The sequence below is a fragment of the Tenrec ecaudatus genome, chromosome 14 (genome assembly GCF_050624435.1).
Source record: "Tenrec ecaudatus isolate mTenEca1 chromosome 14, mTenEca1.hap1, whole genome shotgun sequence".
Taxonomy (NCBI): domain Eukaryota; kingdom Metazoa; phylum Chordata; class Mammalia; order Afrosoricida; family Tenrecidae; genus Tenrec; species Tenrec ecaudatus.
The window spans coordinates 120445046-120470556 of record NC_134543.1 but is presented as its reverse complement, the minus strand read 5'-3'; the positions used below and the strand labels follow the sequence as shown (position 1 = coordinate 120470556).

The 25511-nt window shown below is 46.0% G+C and overlaps 1 protein-coding gene and 1 pseudogene across 1 annotated transcript in view; one reads left to right on the top strand and one right to left on the bottom strand.

The window, feature by feature from the left end:
• MYO1E (myosin IE) overlaps positions 1 to 25511 on the top strand; it is a 247587-nt gene that overhangs the window by 182356 nt on the left and 39720 nt on the right. Inside the window, exons 17-19 of the mRNA XM_075531887.1 lie at positions 7462 to 7568; positions 12092 to 12190; positions 15960 to 16104. Coding sequence (XP_075388002.1) covers positions 7462 to 7568; positions 12092 to 12190; positions 15960 to 16104 — 351 coding nt within the window. The remainder of the gene's footprint in view (positions 1 to 7461; positions 7569 to 12091; positions 12191 to 15959; positions 16105 to 25511) is intronic.
• Positions 16361 to 18114, bottom strand: LOC142426114 (survival motor neuron protein pseudogene; annotated as a pseudogene).

Here is a 25511-nt window from a genome sequence, read left to right as displayed (position 1 = left end):
AGTCCTTGATAATTTATAGATTGTTATTTTGTCGTTGATTTTCAACATCTGTTTCAAGCTTGAGGTTAAGGTATTAAAAATCTTTGAGTCCAACTCCCCTGATTTTATAGATGGGAAACCACAGCCCAGAGAAATTAAAGTGATTTGTCATAGCTTACAACCCTGGGCCAGCTTCTACTTTGTTCAGAGTAGAATGAAGCACTGTCAGCCTAACTCTTTTCATCTTCCTGTCGACTGCTCCTGTTAGTGAGTTCCACTGATGGTTTGCTGTGTAGACCATGATCAAGGTCAAATGCAGTTACTACTGGACGATGACCTTAGTCAAAATCTGAAGTCGAGTCTTACCCTTGGAGATCTGGGATCATTTTGGTGGTTAAGATGTGTTCTTGTTGTTATTTAATCCTAGCTGGCCCAGTGAATTCCTTCTACAACACACCAAATGATCTCCTATCGGGAATGCAGTGTGACATTGTGGTTAAGACACTGGCTTTGATGGCAACAAAACTGTTTAGGGGGAAAAAAGAGGAAACCGTTAACTAGGAGACAGAAAAGAAGGGAATCATTGTCTTGTAAATTATTTGTCTCTTTTAAGTTTTGTATTATGTACTCAAAAGATAAATATGTATAAATCTTTTTTAAAAAAGAAAGAAGAGGAGCTGATGCCAAGGGCTTAAGTGGAGAGCAAATGCTTTGAAAATGATGAGGGCAAAGAATGTACAGATGTGCTTTACACAATAGGTGTATGTATGGATTGTGATAAGAGTTGTATGAGCCCCTAATAAAATGTTTTTTAAAAAAAGGTAAAGCACCTGACTTTGGCAGCCCACAACTACGGCTTCAGGCCCTGCTCCTGCTGCTTATTAATTATGGCACCATGAGCAGGACTTTAATCCTTTAAGGCTCGTTTTGCTTATCTAAAAGGCAGGCATGAGTAGCTCCCTCTTAGCTTTGCTCTGCAGCCTAAGTGCGATCCTCCAGCTGTCCATCCCAGGATGCAGCCCCTGTACAGTTTCTTCAACACTCTTTTGAGCTAAAGAGAACAGACAGGTGACATGTCAGCTTGGCTTTCTCAGTGGGTTCTCTTGGACTAAGGTGCAAAGAAGATATATTGCTGATCCCTTTTCACCATTTTCTTTTAGAAAATGCCTAACACGAAAGAGCCTGTAAAATTATCCTTGTTGCTTTGGTAATTCAATTTTGAAGAAGAAAATAAAGTAATGCCCCGTTGCAAAGACCACTTTCTTCTGGGAGCCAGTCATCTGCATCGACCAAGAGAAGAGTCGATTTGCTCTTTTAGAGGCCTTGGCTTTGATGCTGTAACCTCTGCAGCTTTGTCTTTGATTCCGAGTATTCCCGAGAACACTGTATCCTGCACATCTAAACTCGAGCCGTGATTGTCCAGGGTACATCTTTGGCTGTCAGTGTTTCCCACAGTAAACATACATGTACCAGAACATTTGGCATCTCAACACTCTTCCCATGTACAGTTCAGTGACATTAACTTCCGAGGGGACTTCAAAAGGTTAATGGGAAAATGGAGTTAAAAGGTAAAAATGATAAGCTCTATTTTTCCACACATGCTCCGTGAAGGTCAAGACACTCTTGTAAGTGATGGTACCAGCCATTTAGTGGAGCCCGAACAAACCGAGGGGAATTTAACTGCGTCAGTACAATCTTTCTTGCATTCTTGACTAAAGAAAAATGGATAGATGCCCTTTAGAGGTTTTCTAAAGATGAGTAAGCAGAAAAACCAAAAGTTTGATGCATTTGAATTAGAGTGCCGGCAGAGACATTGAAAGTACCACTGACAGCTAGATGGATGCACAGACAAATGGTCTTCGAAGAAATAGAACCAGAAAATTCCTTGGAAACAAGGGTGACGGGACAAAGTCTCACGTACTTTGGACTTGTTTCCAAGAGAGAACAGTCCCAGGAAAAGGACATCAGGTGAAAAAGAGGATGGCCATCATGAAGATGGATTGACACCGGGGCTGCAGCAAGCATGTGTTAGTCTGGGTACTTTATAGAAACAAATCCACAGAAAGGCATGCATGAGAGAGAGTTTTATATAAAGGTTAAGTGCGCATCAAGAAAACATCCCAACCCAGTGCTGCCCAAGCTCACAAGTCCAACTTTAACCCATATGTCCAACACCAACTTACAAAGTCCTCCTCCCTCTCACAAAATACACACTATCACGTCGACTCCAGGAGGAAAGTGGAATCAGTGAATGTGTAAGCATATCAGCACTGGCAGGGGTCTCCATGTGGTTTCTCCTCAGGGATGTCTTGCAGGAAGTGAGCCTTGCCAGCTGAAGCAGGGAACTGGCTAAGGCAGCTGCACCCGGTCCAACCATCAGAAAGCAAGAGACCCAAGAGCTAGAAAGGCGAGGTTCACGGAGCCATTTATCTGCCCTCCCTTCAATTAACCCCACATGTGTTTATCAGCCAGGTTGGCACAATAAACTAACTCAAATGGGATTGCACACCACAATGGTAAGGCTTGGACAGTGTCTCATCCTGTTGTACAAGAGTTACTATGGTCAGAATCAATTCAATGGCACCTACCAAACCAACAAACAAAAACAAGTCGGAAGGAGCCAAACCAGGACTGGAAAATGTACGCTTAAGGATTCACCATGGAAACGTCTACAACATTGCCTGATTGACGAGAGGAAGGAGCAGGAACATGGTTGGAATGAAGTCTTTTTTTTTAATTTAAAAAATTATATATATATTTTGTATGCCTAAGGTTTTGTACTGAGATCCATAGCTACGGTCCTTCTCTTCTGCTGCTGTCTTTCTAAGCTAATTTTCTCAAAACACGGTCATAATAAACAGATGTTATCTTTATTCGGCCCTCCAAAAAGTCAGCAAGAAAAATGCCTTGAGCGTGCCAAAAGACTGATCTGGTGACCTGTGTCTGACCAGCCCCCTCAGCTTTGGCTGGACTGCCCCCACCTGTCCGGGGCTATTGCTTTGATTTCCTTTGCCTTCAGGATTGCACCGATGGTACACCTGTTTCATCTTCTGCTAGGATTCTTTGAAGAAACGCTGCAGGGTCCTGATTCCATTGTTTAAAGTTTCCTTTGAAGTTCTGCTCTCGTCTGCCAGGGATCTGGTGCAGCAATTTTGGCACCCGTTAAGTAAAACGTTGGTTCCAGTTTATTATTTCAGTCAGAATTGGGTAAGCTGAACTAATAGGGGAATCTATGGTGTTGGCATTTGTTTCTGCTGTTAATCGTTGGTTCTCTTTAATGAAGACACAAGCAAGATTGTTTCCTTTCAAATTGGTATAGACAGTCTGCCACGGTGGACTTGGTTAGATTTCTCGGGTGGGGAGAAAGAATTCACGTGAAGCCTGGTTGCTGATCCAAGTGGGTTTTGATAAAGGACAGAAGCAGTTTCCAGCGTTACATTTACGGAGGATGGGCAGCCTCATGGGACTGCCCACCCATACGCAGGGCATGAGGCCTCTTAGGCCAGAGAGACCAGCAGGGCCCAGCAGAAAGCAGAGAAGTAGCCGATGGAAAGGGCAGGGCAGGGGTCTCCAGGTTCCGGCCTTTGGGGCCGTTGGCTGGGAGACGTGGTCGTCGATACTGGCTGACCCCATTGGCTGAATTAAGCCTAGTTTGAGCCAACCCAGGTGTACTGCCCACCTGGCTAGGGCTTGAATTGGCACATGCCCCTTAGCCTGCGTTGGCTTCCAACCTCCTGTAGGGGGCCCCTGGGCGTGAAGAGGAACAACCCCCTATCCTTCTACCTAACAGGCTTCTTCCGCATTGTTTTGCCCCTTCTTAAAACAAAGTATCCACTTGCAGACCGCTGATCTCTTGGCAACATTGTTAAAAAGGCATCCATGATTATGTTAGGTCTCTCTCTCCAGGACTAGATTTCAGCCTCCGGCCTTGGCTCCACGGGAGAAAGATTTCACGCTGAAGCCAGGCTAGTGATCCAAGTGAATTTAATGAAAGTTCAAAGAAGCATCAGTTTTTACACGGCACCCATAGGATTCCTTTGACCATGCGGCCTGGCAGAGATTGCTCCAGGTCACGCAAGGATCTCTCTCCTCCCACGGAGACGACCAGACCGCACAAGCAAACCAAGACAAGGCCCCTCTCCCTCTACATCCTTGCCTTTTCAAGAGTTCCCGGGGGAGGCGTGGTGAACGACCCCAGGTTGATCCCATTGGCTGAACTGTAGTCACCTGGCCCAGGTGGGCTGCTCCAGGTGTAACGCTTATCCGAGCCCACCGGCAGGAAAATCCAGCTTTCCTATGCTGGCTCTCCTGGGCATGCGTAAATGGACTTCCCAATTCCCTAGGCTAAGCTGCCTAACAATTACATCCATCTCCCACCTACATTTCACCATAAATGTGATGCTTGTTCTTTTATTTTTAGTAATCATTTTCTTGGGGACTCCTACAGCTCTTATAACAATCCATACATCCATTGTGTCAAACACATTGGTCCATATGTTGCCATCAGTCTTTTCAAAACATTTTTCTTTCTACTTGAGCCCTTGGTAGCAGCTCCTCATTTTTTTTCCTTCCTTTCCCCCACCCTCATGAACCCTTGATAATTATAAATTATTATTATTTTCATGTCTTACATCATCCACTGTCTCCCTTCACCCATGTTTCTGTTGTTTGTCCTCCTAGGTGGGGAGGGTTATACATCGATCCTTGGGGTCAGTTTTCCCTTTCTCTCCACACCTGCCCCTACCCTCATGGTATCGCTACTCCCATTACTGCTCCTGAGGGGTTTCTTTAACTGTCCTGGATTCCGTGTGTTGAAAGCTCTGATTTGTACCGGTGTACGTGCTCTGGTCCAGCTCTGCAAGGTAGAACTGGGGTCATGATAGTGGGCTAGGGGACAGTAAAGAACTGGAGGGATGTGGTGTGTTTCCTCGGTGCTATGCTGCACCCTGGCTGGGTTTGTGGTGTTCTTCTCACAAGTCGTTTCTCTTTGTGTGAAAATGGCAGGGAGGCCACCTAGGACCTCTCCTCCCACATCTGTAGAAGGAAGGAGAATGCAGCTCCACATCTGCCCAAGACTGATGCCTCCAACATTCCGCCATCCTTCACCCTCTTTACCTTATTCTCACACCAGCGGGACTCTACGTCTCCGCTGGGTCGGATAATCTGCTGCAGTGGCGGCACCTCACAGACAGTGCAATATTCGTGATCACACGGGCGTTTAGGGGAGCTAACAAGTTAAGAGTAAGGATCAGAAATGTTAAGAATCCAGTTGTTTTGTCTGAAGTACCTCTTCTGGGCTATGCCACAGGGTGCCTCTCTGTCCTTGGCCTCTCGGCTGCATAACTCCCGGGCCACACATTACAAAACCCCTATAGTGTTGATAAATGGCCAAAGGGCACCCCACTTTGCAAGTCAGTCCCCTGCCCCAAAACTCTCCTCCTTACTTGTTCTGTGGGCGGAGAAGCCAGTCAAGGTGCCTCTTCCTTACCCAGGGATCTCAGATATCCCCCAATCACGGCTCTTCTTTCTTGCTGTTCATGAGATTCTCTGTACCTGGCAGAATGGCAACCAATGCCCCATCAGAGTCCCAGTCTCCCTACTTGCAGGCTCCCCACCCAGTCATTGGGTGGGAGTGACAGAGACTATGGATAGAGGGCCCGTCCCAAGTTCTTCACCTGTGCCACCCTTCCAGAAGGGCTCTTTCCAAAAGGGTATCTGGAGGCTTCTTCATGCATCAGACTAGGTGCTGCTCCAATGGGTTACAATAAGCTAGGGCGAGTTTCTTTTGGTGAAATTAAAGAAGAAAAAAGGAAACGCACCCCTATTTTATTTTGTTTCCCATCATATGCATTTTTTTTTCATGAACTTTCTGAAGATACCTCTCCTTAGACAGTTCAACCACCACTCTTATCCATTCCTCAGTGATCCCATCAACCCCAGGCCACATCTTGTTTTAAATATATCTGCAGGAGCTGTTTCTCAAAGGGTTCAGGTCTCCCACACCCACGAAAGCAGAAAAGCCCTCAGCCCGAGAGGGTTGTCTTCGGCAAGCCCATCACTTGTGCTCACTTTGTAATGGTTTTCTGGCAGGGGGTGGCCCCTGTTCACTGGTGTCTATTGGAGGTTTCCCCTGTTCTGCTGACTTGCTGGGAAGTCGAGCTGGCCCCGTGTCGTCCTGGGACAGGCAATGCTGACGCGAGCATTGCTCACGTCTTAACCCCAGGGTGAGACGCTCGGGAGTGCAAACACACCGTCTGCAACTGTCTGAGTGGCCGTACCTGCTGGCATCCTGTTCTGTTTTTGGTGGTGATGGATGGATGGCTTTGTTGGGTCTCGGGGATGGTTTTCCTTGTTCTTGCTTCTCGGCGCTGAAAGAATGCACGCGGCAGAAGCGCTTTTGTAAATCCAAGTAATTTTCATGTAGGAAAGAGAAATTTCAGGTAATACAGTTTCAGATTGACACGCTATCTCTACAAGGCCTTTCTGAAAGGCCGCTTGGCGGAGCCGTGGGAGAGTCCCCGGCTGCAAGTAGCCACTTCAGGGGGGCACAAAAAATGGGGAAACTGCCATGAAGAGGAGTCCACAGAACCAGAAGAGGAGTCCCTGACCCGAAAAAGGGAGAGTGTGTGCCCTGAGAGTAATATTGCTGGTGTCTGAACTGCGTGCCCAGGTTGACCTTCACCTGTGCCTGGTTGACCTTACTCTGTGCCCGCCCAGCTTTGGATTGTCACCGCAAGTGTCTAATGTGCGCCTCATCTAATTTTTGTTTAGCATAGGCATTCAGTGGAGACAACCCCCTTTATTCCTAATCTTCCTACTATCAATTTTCTATAAAGGATTTAGCTTTGAGAAGGAGTAAGTTTTTGTGCCCCGCTGAAAGTTTGCAAAAGGAGGTATTAAGGAAGAAATTGGATGAAATGGAATCCAAGAGAGTGACACGCTCTGAGTCTTCATAAATCTTGCCTTCTTCAGCGATGAACTTTTTTAATATGGTGGTTCTTCATTAGTTGATTGCCAGCAAAGAAAGTATAGGGAAATTTGATGATTTATCCTTGTAAATAATGTGTCCCCCGCCCACCCCCCCAAAAAAGTAAAGAGAACAATGTGATTGCAACAACCCAAAATCAAAATAAGGTGAACTTAAATCTGTTTATAACTGACATGCTTCCCTGTACTGCGTGAGGAGAGTGGTATGGGAAGATTGAGTGTTTGGTTTTATTAACCGGACTAAAGATATCTAGTTGCTCTCAGAGGTCAATTTTCAAACACATTGAGCAATGTTTGAATTATCATAAAAGTTAGTAGCCCTTGAAGAAAGTTTAGTAGACATTGCTCACATTTAATGAACAAGTAGTCATAAAGATTAATTTCTATCTCTCTAGTTCCACCCTAGAATCCTCACACTAAGTTATTTGTGGGAAGACAGTCTATTGGGGGCCAGTTCTTTGTTACTAACTAACCATTATTATTCTTCCCGTCTAGAAACAAGCCAACTACCTTGTGAGCACCCTGATGAAATGCACACCCCACTACATCCGCTGCATAAAGCCCAACGAGACCAAGAAGCCCCGGGACTGGGAGGAGAGCAGGTATGGTGAGAGGAGAGCAGGTATGGTGAGAGGAGAGCAGGTATGGTGAGAGGAGAGCAGGTATGGTGAGAGGAGAGCAGGTATGGTGAGAGGAGAGCAGGTATGGTGAGAGGAGAGCAGGTATGGTGAGAGGAGAGCAGGTATGGTGAGAGGAGAGCAGGTATGGTGAGAGGAGAGCAGGTATGGTGAGAGGAGAGCAGGTATGGTGAGAGGAGAGCAGGTGTGGTGAGAGGAGAGCAGGTATGGTGAGGAGGCGACGGGGAGGCAGAAGCAAGCTTACTGCTCCACACGTCACCACGCTCTGCTGAAGATCATGCCTGCAAGGCAGGAGCGATTTTTGTAAACTGCCCCCAACTGGGCTTATAATGCCTTTGAGTCTAAAGCCTGTATATTTAAAATCCCGGCTGTTATCTTCTCTTAAAATGTTAGCAGTACTGTTCAGTTCAGAATGAGCCATTCGTGATGTTGATTTTGGCGAGTCTGGGGCAGATTAAAAATAAAGTCCCGCAGAGTCATAATGGTTGCAAAATTAGTTTGAGGCTCTGGGTAAGACCGTCTTTGTCCACTCGGCTCCTGAATGGGGCCCACAGGATGTGGCCGAGAGTGCTTAGCTCAAGCTTGAAACTGCTTAAACAAGCACCAGCTGCTGTTTGCTGTTGCCCTGGTGGCTGCTGGGCGCATGCGGTTGGTTCTGGTTAGCTGCTAAGGCCTCAGAGCTATGCCTGGGAGGGGAGAAGGCGGGGTGCAGGGTGTGTGTGTGTGTGTGTGTGTGTGTGTGTGTGTGTGTGTGTGTGTGTGTGTAGAAGGCAGAGTGCAGGGTGTGTGTGTGTGTGTGTGTGTGTGTGTGTAGAAGGCAGAGTGCAGGGTGTGTGTGTGTGTGTGTGTGTGTGTGTGTGTGTGTGTGTGTTTGCAAAGTCATTTCCGCCTTGATTTCTGGGTGGGCCGGGGTCCACTGTGGCACCCGTACCTGACGTTTGGGGTCTTGGTGAAATGGACGTGTTGAGTCAGACCAATGTTAAGCTGATGACCAGAGATTTCTGTCCCTCACTAAAACAAGCCTTATCTCATTATCCACAGGAAAATGCGGGGAGGGCTGGGGAGGGGAATTGAGATTCGAAAACTATGACAACAGAGAAGACCCTGGCTATAGGCATGAGATGACCCAGATAAGAATTGCTCTCCATTTTCTCGTGGAGAGACAAGAAAAGTCTCCTGTAGGGATCGGGTAACTGCGTATTAAAGTTCAACAGGAGCACCAGGATTGCAATTCATAGCTGCTAACTACCTCCTCACGGTGCTCTGACGGCACAGTGGTTGGCACAGAGCATGCCACCGGCGAAAAATGCAGCAGTCTGCTTCCAGAAAGATTCAGGGTGGTTGGTAAGGTTAGGTGCCATCGAGTCAGTGCTGACACGGAAGGAAGGGCTGCCCGGTCCTGCACCAGCCTCGCACATGCTCCTAGGCCCGAGCCCATTGCTACAGCCACTGTGTCCATCTCCATGAGTTGCTCCCTCGGTCTTGCTGCCCCTACTCATAGCAACCTCAGCGAGAGGTTTCCACGACCCTGGGTGCTTATGGGAGCAGATGGCCTCATCATCCAGTCAGAGGAAAGACAAAAGGAACAGGCCCTACTGCCAAGAACCTCTTGGTCTCATAAAATGACTGAAGATTCTAAACCTGAAGCACAAACATCCTTTCTCTGTGGAGGAAGAGGGGATCCAGGGGGCGCTAGGGGCTAAGCATTGGACCGCTAATCAAACGGTGGGCACTTCGAACCTTGCAGCCACTCCGCCGGGAAAGATGAGGACGAAAACCAGGAGGCAGAATTTACTTGTTAGCAGTGAGTTTGGGGTTTGGGTGTCGTTATGGAGGGAGAGAATTCCCCATGAGTCTACAGAAAGGAGTGTGTAGCAGAGAGGGTACGGAAGATGACAGAGTCCCAGTGATGGGAAGATCATGAATAGCAACTTCAGTCCGACAGAATGAACACTCCCAGGGCTGTTCTCCCTCCATGTCTGTCAGTCTGTCAGTCTGCCTCTGCGTTCTTCCGCACCTCCCCTGTGCATATGCATCACATGCACATGTGAACATCTACATCGCGAAACGAGGGGTCCTTTTCCTGTGGCCTGAGCCCACCATTCCCACCACGTCCCGGTGCCTCCATTCATCTTTCCCGGGCCTCTGTCCTTCCCAACAAGCAAAGCCTTAAATGAGAACACCTCACGTGGCCTTAAAAACGCAGCACATCCCTGGTCACCCTCTCCTCTTCCCGAAGTACCATGCTCTGCTTAAAGGCCTTTCTTCTACCTATGGTGCAGAAGGAACTGCCTGAGACAGTCATGCCTCCTTCTCAAAATCAGACTGAACCGTTGGGTGTCAGAAAGCAGAACAATTAAGATGGTTCTTCATTTTCGTCAGTAAATCCTCGTAAGATTTCCCCAAGTGTTTTCCCCTTTTTAAATGCTGTTACTGGCACGCACTTACTGAATTGCAGCAAGGAGCTTCATGGCTTAAGAAGCCTAAAGGGTTCTTTGGTGAGGTGATGATTTCTATTTCCTATAAGATTGCCCGTTCTGTTAACCATCTAATGGATAGTTTCCCTTCACGGACGTAAATGTTGGTTAATGTCTGAGCATTAAGCTTTGGTGTCAGGAAGGCCCGGGTGCTGGCTGACAGGGCTTGCATGCTTCATTGGAGTCCCTGGTGAGCGGGATTACTCATTCCCCAGTTCATGGGGTTTGTGTTTTTTTCGTTTCCTGTTGAAAATGTGTTTTTGTTTGGCTTCTGGCAATGTTGCTTGCCCTGGATTCTGAATTGCTGCCCCAGCAGAGTCGCAAGTCTTGACCTACTTGAGTTAACAGCTGAGCAGAATCTCGACTGGGATAGATGGCCCACCAGAGGGACAAAGTAGGGCAGTGGCAGCCTTGTGGATGCTCATGGATGGGGACGGTGGCACAGCAGGAATCTGCAAAAATCGACTCTGCATCTTGGTTATGTGAAATTGTAAATCTTACAAGATTTGCTAAACCAATTGCCCTGCTGAAGAGAGCTTCCTGATTGTGGATGTTCCAGTGAATGAAAATGTCTTACCCTGAGGAATATTCTTTCCTCTGTGGATGATCGGAAAGGGATGTTTCTGCAGAAATCAATTGATTTCTCAGCTTCAAACCTGTGGCCCAAGGCCAATATTTAGGAAAATCACATTAACACCAGCACACATCTGAAATGGGCAGCTCCATCTGTATTTCCTTCTAAGGGAAAAGCCCAGTGGTGACTTGGAGAAGAAAAGTTCGTTGCTTTCCTGAATCAAATTTGGGGTATTTGAGATAGATAATCCCCCCACCCCCAAGGAGATGTCATTAGGCTGTGTCCCCATCGGGAGGTTGAATTCCAACCATCACACCAGTCAAGTGTGGAGCTTGAATATTAATTCTTTCCAATTAAATGTTAGCTGGAAGCAATGATGGTTCAGTGGCCGAATTCTCCACTTCCATGTGGGAGACAGACCGGGCTCCGTTCCCAGACAGTGCGTTTCATGGAGACTTGGTGGTGGTGAGGATGCTGGCCAGTTTCAGCAGACCCTCCAGATAAAGCTGACTGGGAAGAAAGGCCTGGTGATCTACATCTGAAAGTCAACCAATGAAAAATTCGACATGGTTGTATGTGCCACTGATCATAGCGACAATACAGGAGTAGCAAGTGGTTCCTTCCATTGTGTCTTGGGTCCCGGTGGCTTGGAAACAATTTCATATCAGCTAGCAGCAACAGATGTTCATTATCTCGGAGGGGTACATATTTGCAGATGTTAGGCGTAGTAAAATCCACCAGATGTTACACTTCTTAAACATTCCTTGCTGTGTGACCTCATCCAAGCCATGGCAGTCAAGGTTGCAACCCTCTTTGAGCTCCATTTGCCTTTCCGCCGCCTCCTGTTTCCATCATCATGAGGACAAGCATCGTTATTAAATTCAAGAGTTTTAAATTGAAAACGACTCACTGCCATCACATCAATTCCAACTCAGAACAACCCTACAGTCAGATGCTGTATAGGACAGAGTAGAACTACCTCTTTGGGTTCCCAGGTCAGGAATCTTGACAGAAGCAGCAAGTCTCATCCTTTCCCTTCAGAGTGGCAGCTGGGTTCAAACTGCTGACCTGGGTTACCACCAGGACTCTGTAAAACGACTCCGGTACCATCAAATTCAAAAGTTGAAAATTCTTTTTGAAAATATCAGTCTTTTGGTTCGTAGGGGTACATGAGTTTTTGTGTTGTTTTTATTCCTTGAGATAGCTTTGTAGTGCCTCCTTCTATAAGGGCTGTATCTCATAATGCAACATTTTGTGGAGATTAAACATCAAAGGAGTATCATCTAAGAGGTCCAGTCCATCTCAGATGATAATGCGTGTTGTACTTCAGTGTATTTCCACATAGGTCAGGATTGTTGTCTTGGAAAGGTAACACGTAGGGGTGAGGAGCGGGAGGATTGTTCAGGGATGACCTGGCTCCATTTTCGTCTTGGCAGGGTGAAGCATCAAGTAGAATACCTGGGGCTGAAAGAAAACATCCGCGTGAGACGAGCTGGTTATGCCTATCGACGCATCTTCAAAAAATTCTTGCAGAGGTAATGGGCCGGGCCTCTGGACATCTTTTGTCTTTCTGCTTCCGAATAACTTTGAGAGAGAGAATTCACTTACCATAAATTAATCCACTTAAAGTACACAATTCCATGGCTTTTGATATATTTGCATAGCACACATCTTACAACCCCAATCAATTTTTAAGGAGTCTCATCACCCCAGAATTAAAGCATGCTGCCCTTGGCCTTGGCACCCCATCTACCCTCTTCTCTGCATCTTCTGAAACTCACTGCCTTCAAGTGCATGCCAACTCGTGGTGACCCTCTAGGACAGGGTGGAACTTCCCCATGAGTTTCCTCGACTCATTGTGTGGGAGTAGAAGACCCCGACTCTCTCCCGAGGAGGAGCTGGTGGTTCCTAACTACTGACCTTGTGGATCCCACCCAGTGCATAACCACTGCACCGCCACGGCTCTTCCGTATGTTCCCAGGCCCAGGCAGTTGTTATTCTAAGTTATCCTGATTTCTACCTCTCTATAGATTCCCCTGCTCGGGACATTCAGAGCAGTGGGATCCTGCAATATGCAGCATTCCATGACTAGCTTCTCTCCTTAGCAAATGTTTCAAAAGTTCATCCCTGTTATCGTATGTATCAGTCCTCCATCCTTTTTTTATTGCCAAATAATACTCCTTTCTAGCAATAGACCACGTTTGAATTACCCATTCATTTGTGAGTGAGCATTCAGCAGCTTCCATCCTGGGGCTATTAGAACCAACGCTCCGATGAGCATTCATATACAAGTTCACGTGTGGGCACATACTTTCATTTCTCTTTCATGTGTACCGAGCAGAGGAATGGCTAAGTCATATGTATCACATGCCAGGCTATTTTCCACAGCAGCGATTTTTCATTCCTCCCAGCAATGTGTGATGTTTCCTTGCCAGTGCCTGACAGCGCCTGGCTCTTCCATTCCAACCCCCTTTATGGGTGTGAAGTGGCATCTCACAGGGCTTCTGATTTTCCTAAATGATGCTGACGCTGGTCATCTTACCATGTGCTTATTGGCTATTTGTATGTTTCCTTTGGTGAACTCTGTTCAAATATGGTTTGCCCATTTTTACAAATTACATTATTTGTCTATTATTAAGTTGTAACAAACTCCTGTTCCATAATGGACTATAAAATAAGTCAGGGTCCAGAATTATTTAGCAAGTTCTCTATTTCTTTTTTTTTTTGTAATTCTTACCAAATATTTTTATTACTTTTTTATCATTTTATTGGGGCTCATACAACTCTTATCACAATCCATACATGCATCATTTGTGCAAAGCACACATATACATTCGTTGCCCTCTGCATGTTCTCTATTTCATGTGACACATAAGTTTGGGAACTCATGATTGTGACACAGGTAGGGCTGAGTAAATTAGTGGTATGAAGATAATTTCATGCAAAGACTTCTTAAGAAAGCAAACTTAGAGTATTAGATATCAAATATTTTATATGCCCTTGCATAAATTTTTAACTACTTTTTATCTTTCTATTAAAGAGTATTTGACTGCACCTACACTTGAATTGTTCTTACCTATTTGGTTACTATTAATAACCCCTAGGGGCATAGGGACTTTTGCATTGGGATGCCAACTTCAAGGTGAGCTGTTTGAATCCACCAGACACTCTGGGGGAGAAAAATGAGATTTTCTGTGCCTGTAAAGATTACAGGCGCTGAAGCCCAAAGGGGCAGTGGTCTCTGTTCTGGAAGGTTGCTGGGTCGGAATCCACTCTATGGCAGTGGGTCCAGTTATTGTTGTTAATGATGATGATGATGGTGTCATAATTTATGAAAGAGTAAAATATAGTGTCCAAAGAAGTTTTATGATTCTGATTTTTCTAATCATTCTAAATTAGCAGAATTCCATTTTCTACATCTGTTTAACTTTATTTCACTCAGAAACTTATTGTGTCTTCCTTAAAAATGAGAGAGGGGCAGGATATGAAGGGTTTTTTAAAATAAAATTTTTAGGAAATAAATTAATTAGCAAAGGACAGATATTGTATGACCTCACAGCATGAAGTCCCAAGGAGTCCTGGTAGCACAAGAGTGACGGCCTCAGAAGCTCGCAGGCACAGTGGCACGCTGTCCTGCCGGGCTGCTGCGAGTCGCATCAGCTCGATGCCAGCGAGTGCTGGGAAGCAACCGGAAGAGGCCCCACGCGTAGAGAGCACAGTTTTCGTGGCTACCAGGAGCAGGAGAGAGGCTGAGTTTCTTTAGTGACTGTGGTGATGGGGAAATTGGCAGTGTTTATGGGTGGTGGTGTCATAACATGACTAATGTAACTGATATAGATGTATATAAAATATTACATAAATAGTTAGCTATATACTATCAAAAACATTATAAATACTTCATATGTATAAAAGCATTTGACACTTCACCATTTTTCGGGTGAACACGCAGACAGTCATCCTCTGATTTCTCCTCCTTCTAGTCAACTCTGCAGGACCTTTGTCAGCCGCTAGTGACAAAGTTTCTCACAGAGTCAACTGTATCACCTTTAAAAGGAATACTGACAGATAAGCCCTTCTATGGCCTGCTCACAGTTCAGTGATTAAAGAGACCCAGGAGAGTTCAAATCCTACCTCGGATACTTAGTAGCTCTTTGGCTTTGGGTGAGTTTCTATTTGGCTCCCTTTCCTCCTTAAGACCAAGTTCATCAGTGTCTTTAAGAAGAAAAAGGAGATCAGTCGTGGACAGCTTCGAGAAGAGCTCCTGAAGCAGGCAGAAAACAGAAACTCACTGCCATTGTGTGGCCGGCAACTCGTCGTGACCCTGTAGAATAGGACAAAGCTGCCCCACTGGGATTCCAAGACAGTAACTGTTCGTGGGAGTAAAAAGCCACGTCTCTCTCTCACAGTATACCTGGTAGATTTGAACCGCTGACCTCCCAGTTTGCAGCCCAGTGCATAACCCACTACATCATCGGAGCTCCTTGGAACAGACAGAGCATCCCACAAATGCTAACGTGTAATGCTAGCTACTTTGCTGTGTGCTGAGGATTTGAGAGGCTTTCTGCGCAATTATGAGCCACACAAGCACGGCACCCAGTCTCATGGAGGCTTTGCCCGTACCATCAATGAACCAAATAGACACAAGCATGAATAGCACTACACATTACAACACAGGCTTTGAAGTGTGTCCTCAGAGCTCTCCGGAAGTCTCCCTGGAGGTGAGTCTTAACACCCAAGAGCAAGGCAGCCAAAGGAGGAGTCTGGAGACCCGCAGCGGCAGCAAGGGAAGGCTCTGAGGCAGGGGTTATGGCAACGTGCACAAGGAACAAACCAGCCTGTCTAGAGCGTAGGGAAGCAGGCCGGAGAAGGCAAAGCCAGGGACCAGAGCCTGGTGGCTTCCAGACTCAAGGTGGACAGGAATCGAAAGAGGAGCATGGATGCCTAGGTAGGGAGCGGGACATAACCCTCTCGCATTGTTATGTACTCAGAAGACATCAGAGGAAATTAGTGTTGAGAAAAAGACTTTTCTTTTCCCCCAAGGAGTGCTCTTGGTGACCTTCAGCAGTGCTATTTTTAAACACTGGTAGAAAGGGAAGCAGATTCTCACTGGCCGTTAGCATGGTAACGGTCAGCGTAGGCAGCGGCTCCGTGATGGGCATCCCGGGTCCAGAGGATTTTCCTGTCACTGAGGTTCACCTCTGCAGGCCTTTGAGCGGTGTGCACTGGGTCCCTAGGATCCAAGCTGCTGCTGTCTCTGGGTGGTCCCATCTGAGCCTGACCCTCTCTCCTTCCTTGGCCTGACAGATACGCCATTCTCACGAAAGCCACTTGGCCTGCATGGAGAGGAGACGAGAGGCAAGGTGTCCTCCACCTGCTGCAGTCGGTCAACATGGACAGTGACCAGTTCCAGCTTGGGAAAAGTAAAGTGTTCATCAAAGCCCCGGAGTCTGTGAGTATGCCCAGGCCTCGGGGCCTCTCGCTCACTCCCCAAGGGCCCAAGCACACACCGGCCCTTCCTCGGAGCCTCTTCGCCAGCCCCTGCCTCACTAGGTGGCTCTTTCTTTCTTTCTTTCTTTCTTCTCATTGTTCCTTCACGCTTTAGCTAGGATCTCTTGGAAAAAGCAAGGTTTCCAGCCAGTTCGAACGGTTCAGTCATGGCCACAGAAGTGAAATGAGAATGCACCTGAGTTTTAAAGTTGGGATCATCAGGAACACGGTGGGGGGAGGGGGGCTGCAGGCCAAAGACCTGGAGGGGAGACTTAGAGGACGTTCAGGAGCCTGATGCGGCTGGCCCCCACCCCCATCTCTGAGATGGGCGCCGTTGTTCTCTACTGGGCCTTGCAAGAGATTTGGTTGCTAGGCAGTGCCAACACTGCCTGCTTTCTTTTTGTCGTTTAAATTCGTTTAGAAAATTAAACGTTTTTCACTAAGCACTTCCAGACATACAGAAAATAGAAAAAGATATGGTACAATGTGTCTATACACATGCCAGCTATATTCAGTCGTCGTGATTTATGCATTAGGCGCAAACATGCATACTTATACTCAAATCAAACGCTTTGCTAAATCGTTTAAAAATAAATTAGAAATACTATGGCACTTCACTCTCAAGCACTTCCACATACAAATTAGAGTATTCTCCTATAAACTACAATACCCTTAGGACAGCTCTTAAATATGAGCAATTGTATAATATTTTAAAATTCAGTCCATACTTAAATTTCCTGAGTGGCCTTTTCCTCCCAGGTTTTTTATGGATTTGGAGAGCAGTGTCAGTCCAGCCAAGGACACGACACTGCATTCGGTTGTTGGGGCTCTTAATTCTCTATGTATCTCGATTACTGCTTCTCCCTCCTCTTTTCTTTTGTTAACTTTTATGACACTGATTTATTTTTAAGACATGAAAGCCAATATTTCTATTGCATATCTGGACTTGTTTGCAGGATTTCAAACAGACAGGAAGTTAGATCTAAAGACTTGATTAAATTTCTACCCAGAACTAACCAGTAAATATCTGGGGAGATGACATCTTGGCACTCTGAAAATTCTAGTAGGGGTGGGGATCAAACTTTGCCCTGTGAGTTTTGACATAAAAATACCTTGAATATTATCAAACAGATCTTCAATATTTAAGGATTTGTTTTCCACACACCAGACACTTAAAAAGAAGAGAGAGAGATTCGCTTGTTTCGTCATGGTACACTTGCTCTGTATGAAATGGAAACACTTCCCTTCTTTTTCATTTTGGCGGACACCCCGTAATAGCCAGTATGATAGCCACTTGTGTGGCTCTTCATCAAGAGAATCCAGACATACGAGAGGTCATGGGAAATGATTGGTGGTCCAGAAGGAAATGGAGGCAGCCAGCGGGATGGGAAGGGAGGTGGTGGAGGGGGTGGCTCATTGAATTTAAGGCTTAGCTTTCCTGGCCCCACCCCTGGCATGGGCATTGGGGGACAAAGGTAGAAAAGAGTGCCGTGGGATTGCTTTAGACATGGTCTTACTTGGTTTATTTCCAAGTGGCCTGGAGGCGCTCTCCCTCTCATCTGTTGAAATGTGATTTTCATTTTCATTCTATGCGCATTCTCGTCAACATGATGAACCCCTCCACGGGTTGGGAAACGTAGATCAGGCCGATGTCGCTCCTCTCTGTTTCCGTATCCAGTGTAAACCACAACACGAGTTCCTCGCCGATAATCAGTTGAAGAGGTGGCAGCTGTGTCGATGCAGCCATCTTCTGACCCAACAGCAGGACATTTGTCACCAAATGTCCGCCGCATCGATGGAGTCGTGACATTCTTTTCCTGGCTCTTTTTCTTCCTAGTAGCTTTCTTTCAGGTGTGTCTTTTGGTTTCTCCATAGCTTCACAAATTTCTCCATTCCTTAGAGCATGCTTAAAGGAAGCCACAGCTATCTCGTATACCTTGATCAACACTGCATCATCCCCAGTGTTAGTCATTGACCAACGCTGCATCATCCCCAGTGTTAGAGTCGTTGACCAACACTGCATCATCCCCAGTGTTAGAGTCATTGACCAACGCTGCATCATCCCCAGTGTTACAGTCGTTGACCAACGCTGCATCAGCCCCAATGTTAGAGAGGTCACTCTGGCCTGTTCTGCACTGGACCAGCTCCGCCTCTTCCCTCTAGGGACGCCTCTGTGGCCACACATTGCCACGGCTAGTCCACTGCCCTCTGCCTATTTTCTCAGAAGGAAATTAAGGCTCTAGCAGGCTTCTAGACAGTGATTTACCCTTTACAGTTAACGTTCTGGTTAAACCATAATTTTAAAATTTAGATCCAGTTGGTATCACTTCATCAGCCATGTCTAAACTGGGTTGACCCCATTCAAGGTCCTGAATAAAAGGCGTTGCCCCCCTTTAAGGTCAGTCATTCCTAGTGCCTCCTTTCTCTCCTAGTCTGTTTCCACCCTAGGGATCTTTTGCAAAGTGCTGGAAACAATACATTGCTTTCTAGTTGCATCTGACTGATGGCAACACCAGTTATGTCACATTGGAACTGCACTCTCTAGGGTTTTCGATGGCTATTGTTTCTGGAAGTTAAAGAGCCCGGCCTTTCTTCCAAAGTACCCCTGAGTGTACGCCAAGGTCCATAATCCGTGGGTGAGCAGCTCAGTGACAGTTAGCGGTTTACAACAAGCAGGCTCTTACCATCTGTAAATCAGCATCATCATGTGATTGATCCTTTTCTTACTTCTTGTCCCTTCCCTTCGCGGCAGTAATCTCATGGGAGCAAGGACTCTGGTCTGTTTTGTATGCCACTGTATACCTAGAGCCCAGTAGAGAGATGCCCCAAAGTGATTTAATAAAGCCAAGTATGTATAAGCAAATTGCACCTCTCAGCCATGAGGGAAATCCTTTATCCCGCAGCTAAGGCTTGTGCAGACCTACACCCTCATGCAGGTACTACCTCCCTCAAGGCTGAGCAGAGCCGAGTGGTGGGAATTCCGGGGACTGTCACTTGAAAGGCCATGAAGGAGCCTGAGAAGGACTTCCGAGGAGCAGAGGAGACAGAGTTAGTGAAGAGTAGTTGGACCTCTGATCTTAAATGATTTGTCATGTCTATGAAGAGGTTAAAGAGGTAGGTCAGACAGAAGGCGGTATCTTCAGGTTTGTAGAATATGAAGTAGACAGTCAAACCTATATGCTCTGCAACTACCCAACTTGCCAGACCTCCAGGTGTTAATTTAGAGAAAGCTTCTTGACCTTGTTTGTGGAGGGTGTGGTCGTGGTAGACCTAATGAATGTTCATAAATAATCATCCATGTGAGCAAGAATCCAATACAGCCTCTCAGGTCTTCTGTCCAGTTAGCTCTGGAGCTATGGAATAAAGACATTACTTTTTATATCACAGAAATTACTAGAACCAACCAATGTGCACCATCATGCACATTTCTTGAGGTTCCCATAGCAACCACAAGAGTTCCCCTTCAGGAGTCAATGGTTTACCACTCATAGATGTATATCCTAGAGGAAATAAAAGCTGTATCACAAACAGACATATGCACACCCGAGTTCATTCCTGTTATTATTCACAATAACAAAAATAGATGGAAACAACCTTCGGGTCCATCAGTGGACAAATGGACAAACATTGTGGTACCCACAGAGAATACTATGCAGTCCTAGGAATAATATTGAACCCGTGATACACCTCACAGCACAATAAGTCTGCAGGATCTTATACCGAGTGAGCTCACAAAAGGGCACCTATTGCCTGAGACCACTATTAGAAAATGTCAAAAAAAAGATTGACACACAAAAACATTCTTTAACAATTACCAGGGATGGGAAGAAGAAGGAGGGGGACTTGCTAGGGAGCCAGTACTCACTCTCACTCACTCACTCACTCCCTGCCACGGCTTGATTCTGACTCGCAGTGGTCCTTGGGGATAGTGGAGAAGTGCCGCTGGGTTGCAGAGACTACCTTGTCCAGCAGTAGAAAGCTTCAGTATCTGTCAGTTCCTGGGCAGGGGAAGGCACTGCACAGCCTGGCTAAGTCATGTGACCAAGGCAGCGTAAGACAAAAGTGATAAGTCAGAATCGCAGTAAATTCCGTCACATATGCAACCTTGTAACAACCTGTCCTAAGAAAATATAATTTGTGAGGGAATCCAGGACGGATGATCCCTTCAGGACCAGTGGTATGAGTGGCAATACTGGGAGGGTGGAGGGAGAGTGGGATGGAAAGGGGAACCGATTACAAGGATCTACATAAAACCTCCTCCCTGGGGGATGGACAACAGAAAAGTGGGTGAAGGGAGACGACAGACAGTGTAAGATATGACAAAATAATAATTTGTTAATTATCAAGGGTTCATGAGGGAGGGGAAAAAATGAGGAGCTGATGCCAGGGGCTTGGGTGGAGAGCAGATGGTTTGAGAATGACAAGGGCAATGAATGCACAGATGTGCTTTACACAATCGATGTATGTATGGATTGTGATAAGAGTTGTATGAGCCCCTAATAAAACAGTTTTTAAAATAATAATAATTTGTGACTAGATACAAAAGTAGATGGGTATGCTACATGGCTGTGGGAAATCACATAGGCGTATACCTGTGTCCATATATAGGTATTGTTCTGGATGATTCTGACAGCTATATTGGTATATGCTTTATGTATATCCATAGTCCATAATAGAGCACACAGGGAACACAGATAGGGACACTTCTCAGACATAACTAAATGCCTGTGGGTCTGAGCTACTGGGCGTAAAGGCTAAGGTCACCGTCTCAGGGAACTAATTCAATTGATGTTTCATCGTGCAGAAAGATGATATTCTACATCCCACTGATAGTGGGTAGCCTCAGGAAGGTTTAAAAGTTTTGGAGCAATATGTGATGCATCTTGAGCCCCGACTTCTCTGTTGAGCTCCACGCTTACAGCCAAGATTCACAAGACTGAATGTGTTACTATTCACACCAAAACTTGCTTTCTCTTGCTTTCTCGCTCTCAGTGAATTATAGCATGGTCTACCCAACTCCCTGGTAGAGTGACAATAAGAAAGAAAGGGGGGAATTAGTATATTTAGCTCACTTATTAGAAAGCTCATCAAAAGAGGTATAGACATGTAGAGACAACTGAAGAAAGCTTACACGGACTGAATATCTTAGATTATAGGTTTAGGGATTACTCTGAATGTTGTGTGTATTGGTGATATTGTGGCTATTTTAGAAATATAAGTACCTTGATGTCTATAACCTACTTTTAAATGATTCATTAAAAATATATATACATATGTGAATTATTACACAGCTAGAATATAACATATACATATATGCAGACCTGTACAGTTAGTTATATATTCTTAAACTCAACACTGTATCCACATATGCATGCGTGTGGATGGATGGATGGATGGATAGATAGATAGATAGTTAGATAGTTAGGCTAGGTTATCTAGAGAAACAAAACCAGTGACTGTCATATGTGTATAAGAACTTTATATCAAAAAGGCATCCCAGTCTGTTCCAGCCTCAAGCTCATGAATCCGATGCTAGTCGGAATCCTCTTCAGGCTCAAGTAGGTGCAAGCTAATGACTTAAAACAGTCAAGTGGGAAGCAGGGAGATCGCAGGCTGGCTGGTGTGGAGTTGTGTAGGTCCAAGGTCAGTGGGAACATGGCAGGGAGCCAACAGCTATCCCAAGGGCAGCAGCCCACAGGAGGCCACCCCTGGAGGCAAACACCGAATGCAAGCAAGGAAGAAGGCGAAGGGTAAGATAGAGAGGCGTTCTGGTTGTCTCTCTTATACAAAGGCCACACCCACAAGGGGCCATCACTAGGCTACCACCTGACTGACAGGTGGGACTCCACCCCGACCTCCACACAAGTACCATCAAGGTGAGAAAAATCTAACCACCACAGATCAATAGGTAAAAATGGCAAATTGTTGAAAACTATTGATTTGGGGTGATAGATAATGCAAGTGTTCATTACAGAATTCTTCAACTTTTCTATATGTGTGAAATTTTCATGATTAAAAAATGAGGCAGAAAGTAGAATAAAAAATATTGGAAATGAAAAATGTGAAAGCTGTGAGCAGCCATCTGAGATTTGGTGTTTTTTCATCTGGAGCAAAGCAGATGAAAACAGAAGTCAAGGAAGTCATTGGAAACACATCCTTTAAACCAGGTCCTCTCTCACCCGAGACCGGAAGAACTAGACGGTGCCCAGGTACCACTACTGGGTCCTCACCAGGAACATAACAGAAAGTCTTGGTCAGAGTGTGAAAAGTGTGGAACAGAATTTAGATTCATCAACAAAAGTAGACTTCACTTGTCTAACAGAGACTGAAGGGCCTTCCAAGAGTATTGCCCGGAAACAACCAAATTTGGAATGGAAGCCACTCCCAGAGAGCATCGGTCAGCCAAAGAAGAGACCAGCCTATGAAAGAAACCTTCGGGAGGAAGGTACTCCTTAGAACTGCCAGCTATCGGAGACCAAGGAGGCATCCTCAGCCCCAAAGCAAAGACGAGAAGGGTGAAGGGGATTTGTACAAATGGAAAGGGTGCATCCAGAGCAGACATCGGAGGGCCGTCACGTAGCAGCGATGGCTGCCAATGCCACAGAACACTTGTTATGAGTTATTGCATGGGAAAGCAAATTGCACCATAAACACACACACACACACACACATCTGTGATGAACTTGGCCATCTTAGTCATCCAACAAGGGAGAAATAGAATGAGAACTTGCAGGACTGGTGACCTTGGAGACGTGTGACCTTGGACTAATTCGGATCTCACAGTTACTTAGCTTTGCTCTTGTGTTGGAAAGCTGGGCTCCACAGCTGCTGCTCTGCCGGCCTCGAGGGAGGGTCTGGGGGTGGTCCCCAGAGCTACTGCTCTGCCCGCCTCCAGGGAGGGGGTGGGGGTGATCCCCAGAGCTACTGCTCTGCCCACCTCGAGGGGCGGGGAGTGGTGGTGGTCCCCAGAGCTGCTGCTCTGCCCACCTCGAGGGGCAGGGCGGGGGATCCGTAAGAAGCTCTGGGAAGCTAATGGGTGCAATGGGCTCTGTGAACCATCAGAATTTTTAAATAAGTAAGAGGCACACATCAGTAGGACTCATTTATAAAAAGTTTGTGGTAGCATTTTCCACTTCTAAGTTATTTGTAGCTTCACAGCAATTTCATTTCCAAATATAAAATGAAAATGTTGTGTCATGCACCATTAAGCAGCCCACAGAACGGTTCCTGTTCTTTCTAAAACGGGAAGAAGTGCTTTATTGGTACAATGCAGAGCTCCCTCACTTGTTTTATACCCATTTTTACTTTTCAACTTGCTAAATTTTCACATATAAGTAAGACAGCTTTGTCCTTTTGTTTTACCCCCTGTTGAGCTTTGGGGTTCCATTTTCAAATTTGTGATTTAACTTTGGTTTGGCTTTCCCTGATTTCCTCCTAGGTGCTTTATTGCTCACCACGACTGCACCCCCAACGCTCACGCAGACACCTCAGAGGCTGACATGCAACCACTTGCACTTGGGGGGGTGGGGGTGGGGGAGGGTGATTTATCTCTACTGTGTGGTTCTGCGTGAACTTTTAGAGTAAAGATCCTGACTATGTAAAATAATCTATTTGCCTCAAGAACCCACATGAGACACCAAAGGGGCTTGGTTGGTTGGTTTGCAGATGCTTTGTTGTGTGTGGTTGTCTTTAGTTCTTGGTTGGTTGGTTAGTTGGTTTTGGGATTCCCCTGTTCCTTTTTCCGTAAGCTTCCTTGGGCTTTTTTTCTTTTCTTTTTTTCCAACACACAAAACCAATTTATTCAGCAGACATATTAGTTAAGGAATCCTAAAAAGAAGAACAAATGTACATATGTTCTTGACACAATGGATCTATGTATGGATTGTGATAAGAATTGTGTGAGCCCCCAATAAAATGATTAAATAAAAAATAATAATTAAATTAAAAAGAAGAAGAAACGCTACCAATCAGGACGACCACCATGATTCAGACCTGCATTGAGAAGTGTACATCAAGACCTTCATCAGGAGGATGAACACGCCTTTGAATCTTGTTTTTAAAAATGGGTTTAGCGACCTTCAAGTTGGGGCACGGGGGGGGGGGGGTGCACCTTTCTATAGTGCCATCAAGTTTCACAATGGTCAAGCCAGTGGGTTCTCCTCTCAGAGTCACTTTTTAAAAAAGAAAAGAAAAAAAAGGTCTCAGCTGGCAGGGCAGAAGGGACCTGTGGTAGTCGGGCCCCTGGCCCCACGAAGGGCCAGAACACAGCAGAAGAAATGCCCAGGTTCCCTCACCCGTCCTGGGCAGACTCGGCTCCCAGGGCTTTGGAAAAGCAACCTAAAACGGAGCACATCTTTGAAGCCATCTATAGGACGTTGAAAATTGGTCGCCTCTTCGTCTTTTCTATGAGTCACAAGTGTATTTTCTGCGACACTCCCAAAAATAGTTCTGGGAAAAAGAAGGAAATAAGACTTAGAAACCACATACACAAGATGATAAGAAACACGCAGGCATTTCTGACACCCACAAGACTCAGATGTATCCACTTCGCCTGGTGGCTACGCCATGGATAGTCAGTCCATGGTGGGGTCAGGGCCAGACTCCTCCTTCCCACTGTGCTCTGGCAGTCAGTTGTAGAATTGGATGACTGGTATTTGGGATTGGGATGCTGTTTGTGTACAACTGGGGCTGGGAAAAAGGAGAAGACTGAGTGGCAGAAGCAGGGAGGTGGGACTCCCCAAGGTGGACATGAATAGACACACAACAGATCAGGCCCAACTGACTTCCCACAAAAGTCTCCTGTTTACTTATGGAACACTCCTCCTCCCCCCCACCCCCTCCGCCAAAGACAAACCAGTTGACCTCCGTGGGAGTTTCTACTGGTCCATTCATGTATGTCTTGATTTTCTTAGCCACCCAGGTGTACAGTTTCCTCGGTAGTGAATGAGAATGTTTTCTGAGTAGAATGCAAGTTGACAAAGAAAGCTTTGTCTGTCGGAGTGATGGAGAGCCTGGCAGGGCCTGGAAGGCTTTGGCTGATACTCCTGCCCCGCCCTATCTTGACTGGTTGGCCTCACTCCCATTGTTCTGTATAATGGGGATAACGGAAGTATAGCACGCCTTGCTATCATCTTTGAACCTCAGACCAAAAATCTCCCCTGAAGACTTCTGAAAACCAAAATGTAATTTAGCTATAATGCAATTCCAATCCAGACCCCAGCACCCATTGTTTCAAGAGATGGAAAAATGAATCACCAACTTTATATGGAGAGACCCTGGATACACAAAACGCTAGTAAAGAAAAACAAAACAGCAGGCCTCTCACTTCCAGACCTCCAAACCTGCTACCCAGCTGTGGTAGTCACAGCA